Source organism: Thalassophryne amazonica, chromosome 2 (genome assembly GCF_902500255.1).
Source record: "Thalassophryne amazonica chromosome 2, fThaAma1.1, whole genome shotgun sequence".
Lineage (NCBI taxonomy): Eukaryota > Metazoa > Chordata > Actinopteri > Batrachoidiformes > Batrachoididae > Thalassophryne > Thalassophryne amazonica.
In genome coordinates this window covers 57,541,123-57,556,972 of record NC_047104.1, presented here as the reverse complement: position 1 = coordinate 57,556,972, position 15,850 = coordinate 57,541,123, and the positions used below count along the sequence as shown (strand labels likewise).

At 40.3% G+C, this 15,850-nt stretch overlaps 1 protein-coding gene across 1 annotated transcript in view; it reads left to right on the top strand.

Annotated features, from left to right (window-relative positions):
* The window catches only part of si:dkey-205h23.2 (CUGBP Elav-like family member 4), a 540,050-nt gene that overhangs the window by 388,820 nt on the left and 135,380 nt on the right, over window positions 1-15,850 (top strand). Inside the window, exon 5 of the mRNA XM_034186416.1 lies at window positions 9,664-9,743. Coding sequence (XP_034042307.1) covers window positions 9,664-9,743 — 80 coding nt within the window. The remainder of the gene's footprint in view (window positions 1-9,663; window positions 9,744-15,850) is intronic.

Below are 15,850 nucleotides of genomic sequence, written 5' to 3'. Positions count from 1 at the left end.
TATATTTCACAGATGGAAGAAAGCAGTCCTTGTGATGTCTCTGATGTGGAGATCAAAAGACAAAGTAGGATCAAAAATTACCCCAAGATTCTTCACTTTGTCCATATGATGTACAACACACGAACCCAAGCTAAGTGCTAGCTGATCAAATTTATGGTGATGCCTCGCTGGACCAAGAACCATCATTTCAGTCTTATCAATTTCAATTTAATTTCCATTTATTTTCATTTATATAGCTCCAAATCACAACAAAGTTGCCTCAAGGCGCTCAATGGTGTGCACAGTTCTGCTAATCCGCTAACTGCTAATTATCAAAGCCAATGTTTTTATTATCAGATTAGCTTTTCAAATCATTTTGAAAACCATCAGCGGACTAATTATCTTCCGATCAATTTTGGTCTGATAATTTTAGACCGCTAACATATTTTTGCAGGCATGGTGAACAAAGCTTAACAGCTACAAACATTTCTGAAATCTGATATCGAAGGTCTATCCATTAAATGTTTTGTAGTAGATGTACAATTCTATCCTCTGCAAACAGAGGAGAGCTAGTTCCAGGAGAAACCCATCTATTCTATGCAGACAAAGGAGAACTGGTCACAGAAACAAAAGAAAGCAAAAAAAATAAATAAAAAAATAAATAAATATTTATTTCTTTTGATCCATACTGATTGGCTGGCAATATCACCCAAGTCATCCAGAGGCATACAGTTTTAATTTATGGTTAAAATTTTAACCAAATTAATTTTGGACAAGTCATTTAAATTAACGTCTGAACTTTTATAAAGTGACAATATCAGATATATGTTTTAGTTTTAAAGTAATGCACTAATTTTGAAGGTTTTAGTGTGGACATGCTGTGTCCAGTGCATTATGGGTAATCTTAGTACATGTTTTGAAACACAAGGTTCGGTCAGATCGGCACACAGAAATGATCACACAGACTGCATTTTGCTAGAATAAAAAGGCGTATATTTATTCCCCACAAAAGCAGTTACATCAAACACAAGTGGTTGCAGCGCATTTTTCTCTTACCGTGACGCCTTTAAGGTGGAGAGCCAACACCTTCAGCAGAGTGCGCCTGTCAACCGGCTGGGCGTTCGTACGTTAACCCGCAGCAGACTCTGTTGAAGCATGGTTCTACTCCCTCTTTTCTAGTGTGTCCGCGAAGGGAGGGTGAGTGGCCAACTCAACCTCCCTGGCGCACATAATTTCTTTAATCAACAGGCATCTGAAAGTTATTTCAAAGATATAATAAAAGCAGTTCTTCACTCCCAGTTCAGAATGATCCCAGCATGCTTCACTCCCAGTCGTTAGTGGCTACGAAAACAAAGTCGTGCTATCAGTAACAAGTACATCCAGCTCTTCGCTCCCAGTTCAGACTGACCCCAGAGTGCTAAAACAAAATTAAATTCTCAGGGTTACGTTAAGACAGGTGCAAAACAGCACAATAACATTTATTATACATTCCACTCTTGGTGTTTTGCACCAGTCAATTTATGTAACCAGCAACAGATTCAGGTAAGGCTGGGCTCCAGCCTATTCCAACGATTATGTCCTGCCATAGCATTTCCCACATTTCTTCTAGTGATTCACAAACAAAATTTTGAGTAATATAGTCGTGATTATACCTGTCATGAATTAACAGTGTCAATTTCATCGCATTCGTTGAAATATTACCCATTCCACCTCTCGCCTTAAACGTATAACATAGATACATGTAAAAGTGTTACAAAAAGTCATCACACATATTGCTATAATTAATAGTATCAAAGGTGGCACTAAGGTACTCCTGGCAGTGACAGACATCCCTGAAAAGATATCCCACCAATGATGTGCTGATGCTTGCTGTACTAATTTTGCCACATGTTTTACCCGGTCACTAGCTATCAATGTAGACACCATGAGACTGGAGATGTTGGACGTATGTGACTCTATTAATTGCTGAATTTCCGTAGATTGTTCCAATGCGCATTTGAAACGCTCCAGGGAAAGACTCCATGGGGAATGCAATACATCCCATTGTACCGAAGTCAGCCGACTTGATACAGAATAATTAGTCAAACGATACGTCCGGTCTCCCCAATGCCATAAGTGCACATTGTTCAGGCAGCCAGTAAACGGAACCGAAGGTACTTGTGAATTATTTTTCATTGTTGCAACACACAGAGCATGTGGGCCGATCTGCCACAACATTTCTCTTGGTGTTTCCCTAGTCCAGTCACAAAGTACAACCTCTGAGTCGGTTAGACATGGATTGGCATATCCCGTTTGCAGCACACAGGCCATACCTTTATCTGTTTTGTCACACATTTTGGTATCAAAAGTTGTATTAGTTTTTGGTTCTAACCACTCTCCATCCATATGCAAGAACCAATAACCATTAGCCGTTATCACAGGTAACACTTGATATTTACAAACAACCTTTGGTTGTGTCACATTGTACTGGGTCCAATACCCAGTACATACTGTTTCATTACATTGTGTATATTCTGGATGTAGCTTTAACCATAAGGTGTTGCTAATGTTCCAAATCCTTCTCCAATCATGATAGCTCCCTGTAGTAACTATTCGCTGAAATCTTTCCCTTTGAGCCTCTGCATGAATGGTTTGTAATGTACATGCTGTCCAATTTCCCATATGTCTTCCCACAATTCTCTTCCCCAAACTTCTTTAGAATGTATTTTCCAATTAGTGGCATGCCATGTAGGCATCCAGGTAAGTAGTCCTTGGGTCACTGACCATGAGTCTGTATAAATATGGAGGCCCTGTGGTCCTCCCTGCATGACCACCATATGCACGGCCTTCAACTCCGCCCACTGACTGCTTTTTCCTTCTCCTAATTCTTCCAGAGACTGACCTAATTGTGGGTTAAAAGCTCCTGCTTTCCATCGCCTTTTTCCTGCTTGATATTGACAGGAACCATCAGTAAACCATGCTCGACTTTTCTCATCATCTGACAAATCATCCCACCTTTTTCCTGCTTTAACAGGAAATTCCTCCAATGGTTGAACTTCAAAAGGTTCCTCATCTTCCTCAGGAGCATCAGCTACTTGTTCATGCAGCAATGACACCCCTTTTTCACCTGGTTTTACACGCTCTGACACATACCATTTCCATTTGATCACACTAGCCTCCTGAGCTGTCCCTATTCGGTGAGTGGTGGGATTACTCATCACCCATGAGAGAATAGGTATCTGTGTCCTCATCATTACTTCATGTCCCACCGTTTGTGATTCAGTTTCAATCAACGCCCAATAGCATGCTAAAAGCTGTTTTTCAAAAGGTGTATAACGCATACCTGCGTCCGGGAGTTTTCTCGACCAGAATCCTAAAGGTTTTCGTATCCTGTTTTGTTTTTGCCATAAGCTCCAATTAGCATAATCATTTAGAGCAGACACTTGAAGTTCTACTGGTCCTGATTGCATTTTTCCTAAGGACACAGCTTGTTGTATGGCTTCCTTTGCCATATCAAATGAGCACTGTTGTTCCTCTCCCCATACAAACTCTTCTTTTTTTCTAGTGCATCGATATAAAGGCTGCAAAATCTGTCCTAAATGTGGAATATGATGTCTCCAAAATCCAAATAAACCAATATATCGTTGTGCATCTGTCTTACTGTGAGGTACTGGAAAGTTAGCTATTCTCTCTTTAGCTTCCTGTGTGATTTCCCTCTCTCCTTTATTCCAACCTAAGAATTTCACTGTTTGAGCTGGTCCCTGAATCTTTGCTGGATTAATTTCCCAGCCAAATGATTTCATATGAGTCACTAATTTCGGTAGATATTCCACTACTTCTGCTTCTGTATCTTCTTGAAGCATAATGTCATCAATGTAATGTGAGATCATCATTCTCATTGGAACCTGGAACTGTTCCAAATGCTCCGCCACCACTCTATGACAAATAGTGGGACTGTGTAAATATCCTTGTGGCAATCTTGTGAATGTATATTGCCGTCCTTCCCACGTAAATGCAAACTGTTCCATCCTATCCTCTGGGATTGGTATGGTAAAGAATGCATTGGCCAAATCTATAACAGCATACCACGTACCACTATGATGTTGCACTCGTTCAATTATACTCACAGCATCAGGTACAGCTGAAGTCAAAGCCGGTGTATGTTTATTTAGACCTCTAAAGTCTACAGTCATTCTCCATGTACCATCCGATTTACGGACTGGCCACAATGGATTATTCCATTTTGTTGTCACTGGTTTCAAAACTCCTGCCTCCAAGTAGTCTTTTATGGTTGCAGTAATTTCTGCTTGTCCTCCAGGAATACGATATTGTTTCTGATTAATCACACATGTAGCCTCTGGAATGGGAAAAGGTTTCATTTTTACTTTTCCCACCAGAATCATTCTTATGTTTGCTATCCCAAATTGAAATTTACCCTGTTCTAAATGCAAAGTCATTCCAGCTAAAATATCCATGCCAATTATCCATTCATTAATTGGAGTCACTATTACAGTGTACACTTTAATTGGCATATTTCCAATTTTAAGCGGTATCGATATATTTTTTCCATACACCAATTGTCCGCCTAATCCAGTTAAGGGAACTGTAGGTCCCTTCATTTTCTCTGGATTTCCATGAATCAATGAGGCCTCCGCTCCTGTGTCCACTAAAGCCGAGGTGACTTGAACTGATTTTTTCCAAAATATTTCCAATCACACATGGGGTCTAATATCACTTGTGAACCATTGTTTTAATTCTCGGCGGGCCACAAGAGTTTGACCATCATCCTAATCTTCCTCGCAAGGGTCAAAGCTCCAAGAACGCCTTTCTTTATTTTTCCCCTTCTTTTTGTCTTTCTTTCCTTTCCGGACTGCAGCTATTTGCAGCTGATCATCATCAGAGTCCTCCTCCTCCTCCTCCTGTAGGGGAGGGGCACTAGGTTTCACTCCTTTTTCTCCCTGCACAATTTCTTTCAACAATGAGGCCAATTCAAACATATCAGGGCGCATCCCTGACACACAAGTCACTTTCAATCCTTTTTGTTTACATTTTTCAGCCAAGAAGGAAGTTGGTACACCGTCTATTTCTTCGGCTTGAATTTCCAATTGCTTCACTTGTTGTTCTAATCTTGTCACCTTTTGTGATTTAGCACATTCTGATGAGCGGACTGTATCTAAAGTTAAAACCCGCTCTTTCCAGGCTTCTGCACAAATCCACATCATTTCATGAATACCTCCCAACGGAGCTTTCTCTTTAACCTCCACCCGTTTTAACATTTCACATAAAACTGGCGGAGTCGCGGTGGGAATCGCTCCAGTCCACGGCCCAGGGCGTCCCCCACGTCGCCGTAGAAGCTGGCCTATTTCCTTAAAAGTGATCCCATCCCACCCCGGGACCACTTCTTCCTGCTGAGATGCCACCTCCGCATCTCTCTTTCCCAATCTAAAGCAAGACTCCTGCTGAGATGCCACCTCCGCATCTCTCTTTCCCAATCTAAAGCAAGACATTTCTGTGTGTAGTCTGAGCGTAACCGTATCCTGCCGACAACGCCAAAAATGTTTTGAAACACAAGGTTCGGTCAGATCGGCACACAGAAATGATCACACAGACTGCATTTTGCTAGAATAAAAAGGCGTATATTTATTCCCCACAAAAGCAGTTACATCAAACACAAGTGGTTGCAGCGCATTTTTCTCTTACCGTGACGCCTTTAAGGTGGAGAGCCAACACCTTCAGCAGAGTGCGCCTGTCAACCGGCTGGGCGTTCGTACGTTAACCCGCAGCAGACTCTGTTGAAGCATGGTTCTACTCCCTCTTTCTAGTGTGTCCGCGAAGGGAGGGTGAGTGGCCAACTCAACCTCCCTGGCGCACATAATTTCTTTAATCAACAGGCATCTGAAAGTTATTTCAAAGATATAATAAAAGCAGTTCTTCACTCCCAGTTCAGAATGATCCCAGCATGCTTCACTCCCAGTCGTTAGTGGCTACGAAAACAAAGTCGTGCTATCAGTAACAAGTACATCCAGCTCTTCGCTCCCAGTTCAGACTGACCCCAGAGTGCTAAAACAAAATTAAATTCTCAGGGTTACGTTAAGACAGGTGCAAAACAGCACAATAACATTTATTATACAGTACATTCAGAAATGCATTTGAGAGGCTCTGATCAGGCTCCACACAGACAACAGCATTAAACCCTTTGTATATTGTGCCTAAAACTAAAAAATGTATTCTCTGGGTTTATAGGTGTTGTTATTGTGTTTGTTTTATGTAAAAATGCCAGAAGAAGCCCAGGTTGCTTCTCCATGAATTTCAATTGGAATCATTGCGAGCTGCGATCACTTCCTGTTTTAACATCCTGCTTATGTCACACACTGTCTGTCATCTTTGTTCCAGAGTAATATATATAAGATGTCTGAAATTCAGTTTGCGTTTATTAAATTCCATGAACCTTAAACATAGCAGACATTGATTATTTATTTGGAATATTTGTTTTGGCCAGTTTTCATGGTCTCTACTGCCATCTACTGGCCAGTAGTGTTCATGGCAGTATTCAACCTAAGTATTGAGATGTCTCATAATCCTTTGTGCGCCACAGAGTTGTTGCAGCTTTCTTGCTGCAGCTGATGAAAAGAAATAAAAATGTACATTTTGGTTGTATAATGTTCATTTACAATTGTCGTGTTTTCTCTCTGTGCTGTTTAAACCACAGCAACTCTCTGGCGTGCAAAGGATTTATGGGTTAGGGTCTGAGTGTCTGGGCGCCAGTAGATGGCAGTGTTCTATTTATTTTGACCCCAGTTGTATCAGATGGTTGTCTAATCACAATTTGACTTTTGGCTTTTGCAAATGGCTCCGTTTTTTTTACAAGGAAAAAAAGGCGTATTTTACAAAAAGCACATTTATATGTAAACACCAACACACACCTCACATTAACATGTTGGTTTTTACATAGAATGAATGAGTCAACCAATCAGTGCTGTCTATATTTGTTACAAACCTTCAGAATTAGTGCATTATGTAAAATTTAAAGATATGTGTTATATTTTAACTTTGTACAAATGACAGAATTGACATTAATGGAGTTATTCTGTCCGGATTAATTTGATTTCTAAATCAAAACCATGAGTCAAAACTGATTTATTTTCTAAGATCTCTGCCTCACGGTGGCACTGCTATATTCTGTTAAGGAATAATGACTTGTTTTCTGTGTGTAGAGTTGAGCTTAGCTCCTCTCAACTGCTTCACTGCTGCAAAATAGGTAGTAAACAGGAGCTTCCAGAAGTGGGCAGGGCTTACAAAGACAGAAGTGCTGACTCGTTGTTTGGGTTTGTGGTCGCCCTTGATGCTACCAGAAGCGATCATGGTGATAAAACGCAAAATCAGCTTGGTAGTAGTTGCAAGTGTTCCGGAGACAACACTGAAAATTATCGGTTAGCTGTAGCTTCTGATAATTTTTTGGGTGGTTTATCAGTTTAGCTTCATAAAAGATAACTTTTCAGTTAGCTGATTAGCTGTTATTGAAGCTAACGTTTTGGTTAGCTGTGCCCACCACTGGAGGCACTTCACACAAGTAAGGTCTAACCTTAAGCTGCGTTTACACATAACGATGACAAGACACGAATGCCACAAAGTATACATTCTTGGCCGCTGATCACGAATGTGATGATTCGGGGCAGAGGCGTCAGGTGTCCTCAGGAACTGCTGCAACCTGTTACCAGGCATTACAATTAATGGCACGTGTTGCTGGAGAATTATAAGGAACCATTATGCATGGTCAAGAATAAGTTTCCACGTTGTTGTGTGCTGCTGTGCACTATCATGCGTAACAGCACATCATTAAGTTCTATCATGTTGCGAATCAGGCAAATTGTCTCCACACACACCCATATTCATCCAACCGTCAATTGCTGAACAATTCAGATTGTTCCAGTTTGTTCCTCAAAAGCCACAGCAGAAGAACTTTGTGATTGCATGCTTAGTTGCCATAGAGTGGTGCAGAGAGGAGCAGGAGATGGAGAAAGCCAGATGTGTGGCTCTACACGGCTCTCGTCTTGCTCGTTTTCCCAAATGTCAGGCACATGGAGCAGGTGGAACACCTGCAGGAGCACACTGAGGAGCACTGGAATGAAACTTTTAGCTGACTTGGCATCACTGTCCTCCTTCAGCATACTGCAGCAATGAAACTGAATGCGGTGCAGCAGGGTTTAATTGTGCGCACGTCAGAGAAGAACACTGTCACGCTCTATTAAGGATCACCACTAATCAAGACTGATTGACACGCTCAGTTGTGACCTCCATGACATGAGGCGAAATGAGGGTGGTGCATGACATTCATGAAAGATTTTTTGAGAGCCAAAAACATGCTCCACGAAAATCATGAATATCACACACCAACACGCACTATTACGAAACCTATTCAGGTGCGTTAAGTCATGTTAAGAATGTCAGGAATGTGCCAAGAATGACGCAAATATGACATTCATAACATGCAGCATTACCAACCCCCAGAGCAAGCACACAGGTGACAGTGGTAAGGAAAAACTCCCTCTGAGGAAGAAACCTCAAGCAGACCAGACTCAAAGGGGTGACCCTCTGCTTGGGCCATGCTACCGACACAAATTACAAAACAATTCACAAAATGAATACACAGGAAATGTTACCAGTGCACAAGACAGGAGGGTTTCAGAAACAGACACCACACTGGACACCATCTCTGGATAGAGCCGCACCTCAAACAGAGAGAAAAAAAAAAAACAGAAACAGGCATCAAGCGGGACAAAATGGGTCGCATTGGCACGACGGACTGCGAGGCAGTGCGGGGATCAAAGTGTCAAGGTGGGTTAGGAAATAAAATGTTAAATTTACCTAATTTCAGCCAGTCCCACAAAAATGGATTGTTTAAATTGGAAGAGCAAATTATAACAAATTGTTTCAATGAATTGCACATTATGTTTTCCAATTAAATAACTAAGTATTGTGGGGGCGGTTGACATATCTACATGAAGTAAATTTAATGCGTAATTTTTAACACTGTTGAAGGTTGGGGAAATAGAGTTTTGTGTTGATGTCAAGCTTTGCTGCGGGTGCTCTACTGATATCTACATATTTACGTATGAATGCAGAGAAAATAAGCACATCTCTTGCATGATGCAGTAGTCAAAAGTGAGTAGAGCACTCGGGGGCTTGCTCGCTAACAACAATTTAACATAATTAACATTGTAAAAACAACAAAAAATTAAGTCATTCTTTAAGGTAATTTAAGGGCCCCTCCGAGCAAAGCACCACCCTCCCCCATTTGAAATTATATGCAAACAGAGATTTGGTTAGATAGACAGATTATAATACTGTGCCTTTGTCTTCATAATCTCTTTCATGAGCGGCTGCACACAAATCACAAAGTGTAAATATTAAACAGATTAATAATCACAAACAAGTCATGGTAGTAAATGCTTTGGCAATGTGCTGCACTGTGGAGGGGGCGGAATTAGAAATGGGCCAGGGACAGGATGTTCCACACAGCTACTGCCTTCACTACAATTAGACTGATTTATTCAGAGTTATGCACTGAACACACAAATGGCAGAATATATTTACAAACTAGATAAGAGGAAAACCGTTGTAAGAGATGGTGTTTTTCCCTCACAGATTTGATGCCTGATGGTGTGTGCCTCCCTTCTTTATTTGTCTCTTTTTGTGTGTCTACAGGCTGTGCCTTTGTCAAGTTCTCCAGCCACGCAGAAGCGCAGGCTGCCATCAACAGCTTACACGGTGGACAGACAATGCCTGTAAGTACCGCACTATGAAAAACGTCACAGCGCTACATCCCATTATCACACTTACTGGAGTATCGATGCATTTTTGCAGTTTAATGTATTCACACAGTTGCACATTGTTGTTATCGCAATTGCAGTGGATGGTTTTATAGGAAGATTTGCACTCATGTTGGGATATCAGATTTTTTTTTAAATTCACAATACCCCTGTGTTGGTGCCTTTGGTTCTGTGTCTGTCTATCCACACCTTTCTGAGCAGAATAACTCAAATAGGTTTGACCCAGTTTGCAGTGGCTGATGGTCAGTCAAGGACAAATTATTTTGATTTTAGGAAAAATCAGAAAGCAGTCAAGCTGACAAGCCAAAGTGAAATTTTTTGTGAATATATTGGGGATATTTGGAATAGTTAATTCGGGACGTTTATTCAATCATGGTTAGGAATAAACACTGTTATTATATGGCTGCGACAGTACGTGCACTCAGATTGGCTGATTTTCGGTCTGATATGGGAAAATATCAGATCGGTTACTATGACAATCAGCCCGGAAAGCGTGTCACATTCATTACAAACCAGAAAGCTAAAAACACAATTACAAAAACGTCAAACAAGAACAAAAACAGACAGATTGAAAGCTTAGCAGCTAACGACTGGACCATCTGTTAGCAAGTTCTTTACTGAGGTGAAGCAAACAGGTCCGACTATGAGCCCAAACCCATCAGCATCTTTCATATTCGGCTGATACCATACGTTTGCATGTTAATATTTATAATAGTCATATAATAAACAAATTATTAACTTCGCTTGCTCGGTTAATATTCCTTTAATATCAATTTTCTATGATTCATTTGACATTTATATAACGGCTGAGTGGATCCTTGTCATTCGATTGGTGCTTTGTATGTCACATGACCAGTGTTGTGGAAAGTAACTTTGACAAGTTACTTTTTTAGTTACTTTTTTAGTTGCTTTATACAGGTGCTTTATGCAGTTACTTCATTAGCAGCTTTATGCAATTACTTTATTAGAATCTACAGAAAACTTGCAACTAATGAGTAATGTAACTAATAAGGTAACGAGTAATCTAACTTGGTTACTCGTAAAATTGAGCAATCAGAAAAGTAACTAATCAGCAAAGTAACTAATAGTTACTTTTCTGAGTACTAAATCTTAAAAATAACCAAATTAGATTATGAGTAACTTTATTAATTACATTCAGCAGCTGGCTACAAGGTGTCCGCAGCTGCTAATGAAGTAAATGTAAGAAGTAACTGTAAAATACAACTGTATAGACTAACTAATGAAGTAACTTTCCAAAGTTACTTTCCCCAACACTGCACATGACATGGATTAATTTGTCCCATTTGTGTTGCATTGCATTTAGAGTGCAGCTTGGTTCCATTTAGAGTGCAAATTTGGTTCCATACGTTTGGTACCATTGCACTCTCTCACAACAAACACCTCCGTGTTGGAAACCATTCGGAAGATTCAGACGGCATTCGGTGGCTTTTCAATCGAGTGAATATCCGAGAAATTGTGTAACAGCTGGGCATGTCACAACATGTCCTGTGAGACTTCCAACACGGAGGTGTTTGTTGTGCGCCATGAGCAGCTCTGTCCCGACGCACGAATTCCTCCGCACGTCTTTCATTACAAAATCTCCTTTAACAGTGGAATGTGCCGCAAAAGTGCTGATGTCCACATTTTCTGCGATTTCTCTGGTAGTCACACGACGTGCCGGATCAACACAGCCTTCACTTTGGAAATGATCTGGTCGTTTCAGCCTGTCGATGGCCGCTCGGAGCACGGCGTGCCCTCCTCCGGTGTGGGCCGGCTTTAATCCGGTTGTAATGGTCCTTAATCTGTGTGACGCCGATAGAATCTTCACCGAAAGCCATCTGAATTTTGCAAATGGTTTCCACCTGGCTGTCTGCTACAGTTTCTGAAAAAAATTTTCATGGAGCAAAGCGGCAGTCGCTCAGCCATTTCCCTGACAATGAAAATCTGACGAGGGGGCTGGACCAGTGCTCACTCAAAGCCTGCCCACAGGCGAATGACGCAACCGACAGGCGTGAAAAAACTCACGCATGCGCACGAAGGTTCAAGCTTGGCTGATGCAAGCGGACATGATTCAAATCCATATAGTTTTTGAAAAAAACAAAAAGGTCTGTTACTTTTTGGACAGACCTCGTATATAAGACAAATAATGAATGTTTTTACATTCTTTCAATGGAACAATATTTAATTCGGTGAAAGCTGGAACAAACCATTCAACTCGGCTTAGCCTCGTTGAATGGTATGTTCCAGCTTTTACCTCATGAAATATTTTTACCATTGAACTCATAAACATTCATTATTTGTATAATATACTGTGAGGCAAATAAGTATTTGTTCCACAGTTGATTTTGCAGGTTTTCCCACCTACAAAGAATGGAGAAGTCTGTAATTTTTATTGTAGGTACACTTCAACTATGAGCGACAGAATCTAAAAAAATAAATAAATAAAAAAATTAGAAAATCACATTGTATGACTTGTAAATAATTACTTTGGATTTTATTGCATGAAATAAGTATTTAATACGATAGAAAAACAGACCTTAATATTTGGTACAGAAACCATTGTTTGCAATTACAGAGGTCAGACATTTCCTGTAGTTGAAGTTCACACACTGCAGCAGGGACTTTGGTCCACTCCTCCATACAGAGCTTCTCCAAATGCTTCAGGTTTCGAGTTTCAGGTCCCTCCAAAGATTTTTCTACTGAGTTCAGGTCTGGAGACTGGCCAGGCCACTCCAGGACCTTGAAATGCATCTTACAGAGCCACTCCTTAGTTGCCCTGGCTGTGTGTTTTGGGTCATTGTCATGCTAGAAGACCCAGCCATGACCCATCTTGAATGCTCTTATGGAGGGAAGGAGGTTGTTTGCCAAAATCTCGTGATGCATGACGCCATCCATCCTCCCTTCAATATGGCACAGTCGTCCTGTCCCATTTGCAGAAAAGCACACCCAAAAATGATGTTTCCACCCCCATGCTTCATGGTTGGGATGGTGTTCTTGGGGTTGTTCTAATCCTTCAAACACGGCGAGTGGAGTTGATACCAAAATGTTCTAATTTGGTCTCATCTGACCACATGACCATTTCCCATGTCTCCTCAGGATCATCCAGATGGTCACTGGTGAACTTCAAACGGGCCTGGGCATGTGCTGGCTTGAGCATGGGGACCTTGCTGCCCTGCAGGATTTTAACCATAATGGCATAGTGTGTTACTAATGTAATCTTTGCTACTGTGGTCCCAGCTCTCTTCAGGTCATTGACCAGATCCTCCCGTGTAGTTCTGGGCTTTCTCAGAATCCCCCTTACCCCACGATGTGAGATCTTGAATGGAATCCCAGACTGAGGAAGATTGACAGTCATCTTGTGTTTATTCCATCTTCTAATAACTGCGCCAACAGTTGATGCCTTCTCACCAAGCTGCTTGCCTATTGCCCTGTAGCCCATCCCAGCCTTGTGCAGGTCTACAATTTTGTCTCGGGTGTCGTTAGACAGCTCTTTGGTCTTTGCCATGGTGGATAGGTTAGTGTGTGATTGATTGAGTCTGTGGACAGGTGTCTTTTATACAAGTAACAAGTTCAAACAGGTGCAGTTAATACAGGTAAAGAGTACAGAATAGGAGGGCTTCTTAAAGAAAAAACTAACAGGTCTGTGAGAACCAGAATTCTTTTAACTTTTAAAAATGCACTTATTTCTACCAGTTACTAGTTAAAACAGTGACATAAAAACAACCACCACAACAACACTTGAAACTACAGATCCTATTAGCCAGAATTCTTGCTGGTTGTAGGTGATCAAATACTTATTTCATGCAATAAAATGCAAATTAAGTCTTTACAATCCCATACAATGTAATTTTCTGATTTTTTTTTTTTTTAGATTCTGTCTCTCACAGTTGAAGTGTAACTACAATAAAAATTACAGGCCTCTCCATTTATTTGTTGGTGGAAAAACTTGCAAAATCGACAGTGGATCAAATACTTATTTGCCTCACTGTACCTTGGGCAACCGTGATAGGTCAGCTTCAGAGGAATTGGTTAAAACCAGAGCTGTGGTTATTTTAAATCATAATAAGTCATATACCCCATTTATGTATATTGGTTACATTGATTCTGTCCTTATGTGACCTTGAAAGGTCAAACTCAGAGGAAGTGCTTTAAGAGACACCTACGGCTACTGTTAAACAGTACAAAGCCATATACCACAGTTTTTTGTGGACACCAAATGTGAATACCAAAAATTCTTAACATCAGCATCCACTACTGTACAGTGCACAGCTGACTGCTCTGTATGTGTATTCATTCATTTTCTATACCCACTTATTCCAATTAAGGGCCACAGGGGAGCTGGAGTCTATCCCAGCAGTCACTGGCTGAGAGGCAGAGTACAGTCTATGGCAGGGTTGAAGGTGTATTTGTTTGTTCATTCAGTATTCCAACTACCTACTCAGCACACATACACAGAGAAACACGCAAAGCATTTCCATTCACAGGATTATGAAGATATGATTCCTGCAACGTGTGTCCTCAGTACAGTACGTGTCAATATGATCTTATTCATGGAGCTGGAGAATAATGGGAGAAAAAAAAGCAAAAAACAGTAAATACAGCTATGTGTGTACTGTGACTTCATGCAGGTATAGATTTGTCTGTTGGTGTGTATCCATTGTTACTTGTGCAGTTTTTCAGCTGTACAGAATGCATGTTGTAAACAGTGTCGAAAAGTTTTTCTAAGCAGGACTGAAAAACTTTCATCCACCATGGGAATCTAGCCCTATTTGGACAGGATTAGTTTCACATGAGGTGGTGAGCTAAAGTAATTATGACCAGAGTTTACACTGGTTTAGTCAGAAAAGAGATGAAAAAAGAGGCTACAACATTTCATTCAATTTTATTTCAAAGAAAGGTAAGTGTAGTTTGTAAGTGGTGAAAATGAACCCATTAGCTTAGTCCATACGATACTTTTGATCCCCGAACATTACTGAGCACAGTCACATCACCTCAGCCAAGTATCTGGACAGTGACACTTTGTAATGTTGCCTCTGCACTCCACCACGATGGAGTAGAATTTAAACAGTCAAGATGTTTTTATTGTGTAGACTGACAGCTTTAATTTAAGGCGATTTATACAAAATATCAAATTAACTGTTCGAGTCCTAAGGATATTTTCTTCTGTACCTTAAGATATTCCATTTTTAATGCAGTTTCTTTTGCTATATTGTCATGTATTTCATGTTAAAATGTTCAAAAGAATCCCTGCTTTCTGAATGTGTGACATATGTTTCTCTAGAATACAGTGTGAAGATATGACCTGTTCATTGAAATATTATGAAAATTTGGCCAGAATGCAGGAGACTGTCATTAGGGCTCTGAGGGTTAATCATTTAGGAATCACAGCCATTTTCTTAGCCCATAAGTAATGGGACAAACTGGTTCAAATCCCTGTCAGACCAGAAAATCACTAAGGGCAACTGGGCTAGGTCCTTAGTCCCCAAGTTGGTACCAGTGTACAGTTGAGCACCTTGGATGGCCGCACACTGACATGGATGTGCGTGAATGAGTGAATATGAAGCATCATTGTAAAGCATTTTCTGCTTCACATGGAACACCATAATTGAAATTCACTGAATTCATTTACCATTTTTGTAAATATAAGAATTACTGTAAATACAAATCATCACTTTTACTGGTAGTTTTCTAAGTCAGGTGTTGCACCATCCTACTAAGATACCAAAAACCACCTGAAATAAAAACCTAGTTTGTTGTAAAAAGGCACTGCATTCAACATTTGAGAGAGAGATCATTAAATATCTGCCTCTGAATTTCATAAACAATTTGTATGACTCAATAGAAAGATGTAACATGAGCTCTGGCTGCTTTGGTCATATTGTGTATGAATAAAGCTTTCAGTTACTGTCAAGCTTACAATACTATAAAATCACAAAAACAAACTGCTGAACAGGGTGAAATCAGGATAAGTCCAATATTGGCATGCCATTTGTGTGATATTATAAAATTATGTAACATAAATAAGATGAAGATTAAAATAGAAACAAATTAATCAATGATTT